Source organism: Nuphar pumila, chromosome 2 (assembly GCF_984573655.1).
Source record: "Nuphar pumila chromosome 2, dmNupPumi1.hap1.1, whole genome shotgun sequence".
NCBI lineage: Eukaryota > Viridiplantae > Streptophyta > Magnoliopsida > Nymphaeales > Nymphaeaceae > Nuphar > Nuphar pumila.
The window spans coordinates 19,301,030-19,310,389 of NC_143250.1; the positions used below are offsets into that span (position 1 = coordinate 19,301,030).

Genomic DNA, 9,360 nt, shown 5'->3' on the forward strand with positions numbered 1-9,360 from the left:
GAGACCCAAAAAATTTATAACAATGATTTGCTGAAGAATATTGCCAATTAAATAGCGATTTGTTGAAGAAGTGCTACAACAGTCATGATATGGGGGCCAAAATCAGAACATTTATAAAATATGGATACAAGGTTCTGGTATTTAATCAAAATAAAATAATAATTGACCATGAAAAATTCTGAAAATTTACAGGGATGAACTAGACACATAAAAGAAGAGAACTCGTTTTACAGAATTGAAAAATGATCTCCCATTAGGGAAATAAAATTCAAACAAAATGGATCAAAATCTGAGCCGTTAAAATGACACAAGGTGACAGGGTTATGGTTTTCGACCCAAAACTGGTATGAAAACGTCATAGAAATCGCTAAAATTTGGTATGAACAAACTAGATTCAATTTAGAAAACAACTCTTTTTACGGATTGGAAAGATCATCTTTGGTTAGGGAGAAATCACTCCCGCAAGTTGGTCCTGATTCTGCTAAAATCCTGACGGTGCAAAATAACATGTTCTGAATCTCGATTTTTAAAGTGAGTCAAACAAATTCAGAATGATCTGATTTTTGGTGGAGAACATGAAGACATATGCATGAAGTTGCAGTAAAAAATTCAGATTAAAATGAGCTCTGGTTATATACAAATCGATAGATCTAAAATGCACCAGAATTCAAAGTATAATCTAGAAAACAACTAAACATGATGAAAGCAAACTGCACATGCGTGGATGTTCAAACATGAGATCTAAATGCCTTAAAACATGAATGGGTAAAAACTTTGAATCAGACTCCACAACTCTTTAAGTTGAATGATGCTACCCACGCTGGGAGGAGACCCCAAACCCCCCTCCTGTAAGGGCAAAAACTTTAAATCAGGCTCCACAACTCATCAAGTTGAACGATGCTACAGTCAGTGTGCAGGTCAGTCGGTGTTTGATAAAGAAATGTAGGATCGTTTGTTGGATGTGCACAGAAGTAGAGAGAGAAGGGAGAGAGTGTGAGATGATTGATGTTCATGGCTTTCTCCAGGGGGAACTCTTTGTCTCCCTTGATTTCTTCTCTAGAGAGAGAGGGTTTTACAGTGTTTTACGGAGAAGGAAGAAGAAGAAGATGATGATGAAAAGTTCAAACATACATTTTTGATGGCTCAGGTTTGTTTTGTCGGATGACCATAAGGAGGAGCCCCCAAACCCTTCTCCTGTAAGGGCAAAAACTCTGAATCAGGCTCCACAACAAATCAAGTTGAACGATGCTATCCACATTGGGAGGAACCCCCAAACCCTCCTCATATAAGGATAAAAATTGTGAATCAGACTCCACAACGAATCAAGTTGAATGATGCTACCCACGCTGGGTGGAGCCCTCAAACCCTCCTCCTGTAAGGGTAAAAACTCTGAATCAGGATCTACAACTCATTTAGTTGAATGATGCTACCCACGCTGGGAGGAGCCCCCAAACCCTCCTCCTGTAAGAGCAAAAACTCTGAATCAGGCTCCACAAAGAATTAAGTTGAATGATGCTACCCACGCTGGGAGGAACCCCCAAACCCTCCTCCTGTAAGGGTAAAAACTCTGAATCAGGCTCCACAACAGTCGATGTGTAGGTCAGCCGGTGCTTGATGGAGCAATGTAAGATCTTCTGTTGGATGTGCATAGAAGCAGAAAGAGAAGAGTGAGAGAGAGTGAGAGAGTTGATGTTCATGGCCTCCTTCAATTGAGATTTCTTTCTCAGATAATCCTGCAGTGCAGAGACTAGGTCTTAAATAATTATCTTCGGGGCACTTAAGTCTTTACAACCACTCATTTTCAAGAATCGTCATTTTTTTTTTTGCACCAATGAATGAGATGGTACTTATCAAACTCCAATACTAATTGATGCTGACAAACATGGGGATACGAGACGCACATGACGCACATGCTTACATACGTGGTGCTCTTTGGGACCCCGAACATGAGATGTAGCTCACTGCCCTGTGGGGGAAACATATAACCTGCTTTGCCTGTTTGACCAGGCAGTGCACTGCAGCGGAGACTTGTGATTGATAGCAAAATGAAGGGAAGACGAAATGCTGCAGCAGTTGACTGACTGGGAGCGTCGAATATTCGGTTGGTTGTGCCTTCCCGTGTACTGCTCCCCTCCCTTCCTCCTCTTACAAGAGGAAACTCATCCAGCCCCTCACTCCATCCATTTCCTTCATTCTCTCTGTTGTGATCTCCCACAAAAGCCAACACCAAAGCCATGGCGGGGGAGCAGCTGCAGGTGCTGAACGCGCTGGACGTGGCGAAGACGCAGTGGTACCACTTCACGGCCATCGTCATAGCCGGGATGGGATTCTTCACCGACGCCTACGACCTCTTCTGCATCTCCATCGTCACCAAGCTCCTCGGACGCATCTATTACTACGAGGGCAACCCCAACCGGCCGGGCTCTCTCCCGCCAAACGTCTCTGCGGCCGTCAACGGCGTTGCCCTCTGCGGCACCCTCGCCGGCCAGCTTTTCTTCGGGTGGCTCGGTGACAAAATGGGGAGAAAGAGGGTTTACGGTCTCACCCTCCTCCTCATGTTCGTTTGCTCCATCGCCTCGGGCCTCTCCTTCGGGAGCACCCCCAAGGCCGTGATTGCGACCCTCTGCTTCTTCCGCTTCTGGCTCGGCTTCGGCATCGGTGGAGACTACCCGCTCTCAGCCACCATCATGTCCGAGTACGCCAACAAGAAAACCAGGGGAGCCTTCATCGCCGCTGTCTTTGCTATGCAGGGGTTCGGCATCCTCGGCGGTGGGATCATCTCCCTCATCGTCTCCGCGGCATTCAAGAAAAACTTCCCGGCACAGTCCTATGCGGTCGACCACGTGGGCTCGACGGTCCCCCAGGCTGACTATGTTTGGAGGATCATCTTGATGTTCGGCGCTGCCCCGGCCGCGCTCACCTACTACTGGCGGATGCAGATGCCGGAGACGGCGAGGTACACGGCGCTCGTGGCGATGAACGCGAAGCAGGCTGCGTCAGACATGTCGAGGGTGCTGCACGTCCAGTTCGACAACGAGCAGGACAAGCTTGAGGCAATGGCCACAAGCAGCAGCCTCAGCTACGGCCTCTTTAGCCGCGAGTTCTTGCAGCGGCACGGCCTGCACCTGCTGGGCACCACCTCCACCTGGTTCCTCCTCGACATCGCCTTCTACAGCCAGAACCTGTTCCAGAAGGACATCTTCTCCGCCATCGGTTGGATCCCCAAGGCCAGCACCATGAACGCCATCGAGGAGGTCTACAGAATCGCCCGGGCCCAAACCCTCATCGCCCTCTGCTCCACCGTCCCCGGCTACTGGTTCACTGTCGCCTTCATCGACATCATCGGACGCTTCACCATCCAGCTGATGGGCTTCTTCTTCATGACGGTCTTCATGTTCGCCCTGGCCATTCCCTACAACCATTGGACCCAGCCGTCCCACCGCATCGGCTTCGTCGTCATGTACGGCTTCACCTTCTTCTTCGCCAACTTCGGACCCAACGCCATCACCTTCGTGGTTCCCGCCGAGATCTTTCCAGCGAGGCTCAGATCGACTTGTCACGGCATCTCGGCTGCAGCGGGCAAGGCCGGCGCCATTATCGGCGCCTTCGGGTTCCTGTACGCCGCGCAGAGCAAGGACCCGACCAAGACCGATCCAGGCTACCCCAAAGGGATCGGAGTCAAGAACGCGCTCATCGTGTTGGGCGTCAGCAACGCTCTCGGGTTCCTGTTCACCTTCCTGGTGCCTGAGTCGAAGGGTCGGTCACTCGAAGAGATGTCCGGCGAGGCCGAGGAAGGGCAGCAACATGGTCCCCAGTCCAGCTATGCTCGCACCGTCCCGGTCTGAGCCCCCTTGCGCTTTCTTTCCTCTAATTTCGGCAGGTGGTGGTGGTGGTGGTGGTGGTGGCGTAGGATGAGACTCAGAGGGCGGAGGTCCGGAGTGCCGTCAAGGATATTGGAAAGCGATCCCTTAGGGGACCCATTGGAATCATAGTTCCCAAATATCTCATGTTTGACTTCGTTGTGTCTACGGTTATGCCCTTTCTGCTCTCTTTCCTATTTCCTTTTTCTTTTAGACATTTGTGATATTTTGTATGTGATACTTCCAGTTTGTATATCACCAGTTTGTAAAAGATGTGTTGAAATCAAGACTACTGTTGGTTTCTCTTTTCTTTATTGTGGTTCAATGGTGATGAGTCACAATTTTGTTGGGTTTCTCTGTCAATATTCTTCATTTGGAGTGGCAATGGGGCAGATTGGTCCTCTTTCTTTATTGAGGTTCAACTAGGGCTGGGCATCAGCCCGCTCGGTCAGCTAGTGGTTGATTGGGCCAGCCCGGTTCTTAACGAGTTTGGGTTTGAAGAGAAGCTCTTGGCCCGAACCTTTGAATGAAGCAGGTCGGGTCCTGTTCAGCCCTGCCTAAAATCTATTTATTTCTCTTTATTTTTATGAACCTAATTTTTAATTAGTGCAACTAATAAAGTAAATAGTAATAATTAACAAATAACCAGTTCTCATTCAACTAATTAGGTAAATAGTAATAGTTATCCAAGTTACTATGTAATAGTTAATATTTTAAATTTTATTATTAAAAAAAATAAATAAATAACTCAGGTCCATTCGGGGCAGCCCGAGCCCGGCCCACATATGTAACGGGCTGGGTTTCAGCACCGGCCCATTAGCAAACTCGGGCAATGTCAGGCTGCATCGGCTTGGCCCATTGGGCCGTTCGGCCCGTTGCTCACCCCTAAGTTCAACGCTCATGAGTCGCAATTTTGTTCTTTTCCTCTTTTGGCGTTGGTTTTTTCTCACAATATTCTCCCTATGGGATGGGAACGAGACAAAGGGGGATAATTTAAAAGTGAGTGTGTGATTTCTAAAGGGTATGCGTTTATGAGCATCATCATTTTCATCAATTTTATTTATTTTTTCAAAAAAAATGACTACAAAAATAAACTATATGTGTTCGGCATGTTCCAATCTTATTGGAACCCACTTTTGAATAATGTTTTCTTTTATGAAAAATCATAATTTTATGACCCTATAAAGTATCTCATGTTGTAGGCCATTGTCGTAATTAGGCAAAACAAAAGCTGCTGAAAAAAAATGTCGATGACATCAATAAGGTAGGGTTTCATGAAAAACTACCCCAAAAATGAAAGTCCATTTTCTTTTTTTTTTTGTTGAATCCAACTCTATATGTGATCTCCATGGTTTTTTTAGTTAAAATTTACATTTTCATTGTTAGAATTTCACTTTTGTACAAGGTTTTCCAGTGACGCAAAAATCTATGGCTCTAAATACACCAAGTTTTCTTGACCCAAAAAACAATGTTTTTTCAGCAAATACACTTGATCCAAAAGCCAATCTCTACTAAATCCATCATGCTAAACACATCTATAAGGTTAGATTGAGTTAAAATGACTTCATTTGAGAGATCCCTATTACATTATATGTATATGCTTCTATTGTGGTAGGTACCACCATCACTTATAGTGGTAATCACTTAATTTACATAATTCTAAGCTCCAAAAGCAAATTCTAACCTTTGAAACTTATTTAGCATGTTCTATTTCCTATTTTCATGTATAAAAGTTGACTCAAATATAACTCAAGGGGTCTGGCACAGTGGGATGGAGCCTAGGCCACTGGATAGGTGGTATAGATTCTAATCTCATAGGCATCACCCCCTTGTGCAAGCTAAAGCTGGTAGCTCCTTGGAGACAAGTGGTTTATACCACCGGAGAAGTGATCGTATCTATGGCAGGCATTGTCCAGCACGATTAGGTCTCTAACTTTAGGGTTGGTTTCTTTGTTCTCAAAAAAAAAAAAAGGTTGACTATATGAAGTTTTGTATTATTTTTAAAATCATTCGTATTTTCATGAATTGTGAGCCACTCGTTGTGGGCTTCTCAATCTTTATTTTTTCCTGTTCACCTTCTGAACAGACAAATATCATATCCTTTCTTCCACGTTTTTGAAGAAAATTTTCATTGTATGGGTCAAGGATTAGAGTAGGTCCAAAATTCTACACACCGACAATAAATATTAAAAAAGAATATTTTTTCTTGTAACAAGCTTGCTTATTGATCATGTATCATTTACAATTGTTTCACGTCATTTCTTATTTGCCTATACTGGCACTTCTTATAGCTTTTTATGAGTTTTTTTTTTGTCATGTACTTGCATAATCGCTTCACAAATGTATACTTCTTTCGGCTACAAACTACTTTTTAACACTCACTTCTTCTCTTACCATTCATGCATCACTTTTCTTATGCATTTTGTTTCCCAATAACTATAAATCAGACTATCATTTCAAGCAACCCAATTCTTATCCACAAAACGTGTTCTAACTAATGAAAAGAGTTTACATTGTTACAAGTAGCTCTTGGAATGAAAATGGGTTAAGAGGAATCCTGGGGCCTAGTTTGGTACCAAGTAAGGTTTAACCTAAATCCCAGGCTAGGCTCATGTTAGATTGTTAAAGAATCAGGCTAGGGCAACACTTGCCGGTCTGTATATAACGCCAAGATAATGGGCTAAAATGTGCTTGGTCCAGCTCCCCGTAGGTTCGTGCTCTATAACTGTTACGGCCCAAATTTCAGAAGATGATGCGGATCTCAGCTTCAGGATTCACATGCCTTTTCTTGCATGCAGTAGGGGTCTTCCAGGCCTAAGTGACACCCAAAAAATTGATGTGGCAGCTGATGCATCCTCACATATAGAAAAGTCAAGTGATGTGGCAGCGACCTGCACATAGTTTTGGTTGAGTTTGCATATAATAATAGCTATCACTCAAGTATCGAGAATCGAGATGACACCTTTCGAGGCTTTGTACGAAAAGCCTTATAGATCATTAATGTATTGGGATGAAGTTAGCGAGAGGACAATGAATTCGTCAGTCATACTACAACACAACACAAAGCAGGTTCAGATGATACGTGATAGACTACGAACAACACAGAGTTGATAGAAGAGCTATACAGACTAACACCGTCGGGAACTTACATTTGAGGTAAGAGATTTTGTCTTTATAAAGGTCTCCTAATAAGAGTGTGTTTTAGTTTGGAAAAAAGGGCTAGTTAAGTCTCAGGTTTACTGGCCCTTTTGCCATTTTAAAATAGGTTAGAGAAGTCACCTAGCACGTAGCACTACTTCCTCAATATTTGTAAATCGATAGCATCTTTCGTGTGTCTATGTTGCAGAAGTAAGTCCAGAACCTATCACATATTATTATTTATGAGGACGTAGATATTCAAGATGATATGACTATCGAGGAAATGTCAATTGGGATTTTGTGTTGAAAGGAGTAGGTTTTCAGATCTAAAACTATTCCTCTTGTCATGGTCAGTTGGAGACATTACAGTATTGATGAGTGTACGTGGGAGCTTGAATTAAATTTTGAAATTTGATTTGAATTGATTTTGAAATTGGATCCTGAACTTAGAAATGAATTTGGAATTTTGAAGTTGAATTGAACTCTCAAATACGATGTAGTTTGGAAATTGAATTTTTAATTTAGAGATGAACTGAAAATTTCAAAGCTAAATTGAACTTTGAAATTAGAATATTTAAATTTTGAAAAATAGAATTGAGAATAGGAAGATGAATTTAAATAAGAATTGAAGATTGATTTGAAAAATAAAAAAGATATTTGAAGAATTATCTCAAAATCACTTGGGTTTTTGGAGAAAATTTGAAATGATTTGAAAATAATGATGTAATTCTATCCTAAATGATGAATGAATTAAAGAATTTTTAAAATTGAATATTGAAAAACATATTTCATTCTTTAAATAAATTAAAATAAGATTGAAGATATAATATATTTCTGACTATGGTCATAAAATGCATTATAAGATAATCTATATTTAAATTCAGATAAAGAATAAAATACATTTTGGTGCCTTTATAGAGTTTGAAATGAAATTAACTCTCAATATATTATGACTATGGCCATTGATATATATTTTGAGTTAATTTCAAGTTAAACTCTGATAAAGAAAGAAAATATTTAGAAAAATATGATGATTTTTGAAGGAGATCCAATGTTATTCCATAAAAGATAAAAATCTTAAGCATTGTTCACATTTTGACTATGGTCATCAATGTGAATCATTTGCTTAAGATTAATTACCTCTTATTAGAATGGTGCACATGTCATTCATGTTTCCATTCATGAATTTTTGAAATAAAAGAAAAATGATATAAACAGATAATTCACGATATTTACATGCTCATACATTCTAATCTAGTACTAAAAAGGAGATTTTTCATTAATATCTAACTATTACAAACTTGAATTGAATTCAAATTCAAATTCTTAGACTAAGAAGAAAAAATAACCTTTTTCGCCTAATTCCTACAAAATCCAAGTTAGCTCAAGATAAAAGATACATATATAAAGAGACATCATATTGTATGCAAACGAGGGAATGGATGTTGAGATGTACACTAAGCTAATGAGAAAACGAGTTTTATGATGCATATGATGATATTTGTACTAAACGAGAAAGGTTTACGGGTTTGCTTAAAATGCCTATAGGAAATGAATATAGGTGCTTAATGGGGGATGTTTCATGTATGCTTAAAGAACTGCAACAGCGTTGAAGATTGTTATGAAGGCAAATTACAACCTATTATGAATGTATGCGATGCTATGTTATACTATGTGAATGCTGGAGGGTAAATAGGTATGAGTGTGTAATAGAGTAATTGTGACTAGATATATGCCTAGATGCAGTGGGTAGGACGATAATGAAGATGAGAGATATCATGAATACTATGTATCAATGATGTTGGAAGGGTGTGTGACAGGTGCAACTGTGAAGAAATTGAAAAGCATGGTAAATAGGTAGGATACAGTAGGTTTGAGATTGCAAGAGTATTGGTACATGGCTGAAAATGTAATGGAATAAGGTGGAGCTGGAGGTACTAGGATTGAGGTTGCTGCTGTAGCTGCATCAATTCCATCTGCTGGGCTTGCACCTATGACCAAGCTTGGGGCTACCTCTATGAGAGGTGAATTGTTGGAAAGTGGCAAAGTAGGTGTAGATTGTGCTGTGATATTGCTCACTTTCTATCCATTCAGATTGGCTAGACCCTGGAGAGCCTAGCTGATTTGTATGTCTGAGAGGTTGTACGACTGCATGGAATGCCTGTCTCGATTATATTTGATCGTGACCCATATTTTACCTCACAATTTTAGAGATAGTTACAGAAGGCCCAGGGTACGAAGTTGAAGTTTAATGCAGTTTTTTTTTATCTTCAAACCGTTAGTCAGAAAGAACTATAAGACTTTAGAGGATATGTTATGAGCTTATATATTGGATTATAAGGGTGATCGCGACTCGCACATA

The 9,360-nt window shown here is 41.2% G+C and overlaps 1 protein-coding gene across 1 annotated transcript; it reads left to right on the forward strand.

Annotated features, from left to right (window-relative positions):
* The first annotated feature begins 2,003 nt into the window (after positions 1–2,003).
* LOC149844948 (inorganic phosphate transporter 1-4-like) lies at positions 2,004–4,147 on the forward strand. The gene has a single exon (XM_089995396.1). The coding sequence runs from the start codon at positions 2,235–2,237 to the stop codon at positions 3,843–3,845; it is 1,611 nt and encodes a 536-aa protein (XP_089851522.1). The 5' UTR covers positions 2,004–2,234; the 3' UTR covers positions 3,846–4,147.
* The last annotated feature ends 5,213 nt before the right edge of the window (positions 4,148–9,360 follow it).

What these genes read in the sequence shown, in the direction of transcription:
- LOC149844948 (XM_089995396.1), top strand. Translation starts at nt 2,235, where the DNA reads ATGGCGGGGGAGCAGCTGCAGGTGCTGAACGCGCTGGACGTGGCGAAG.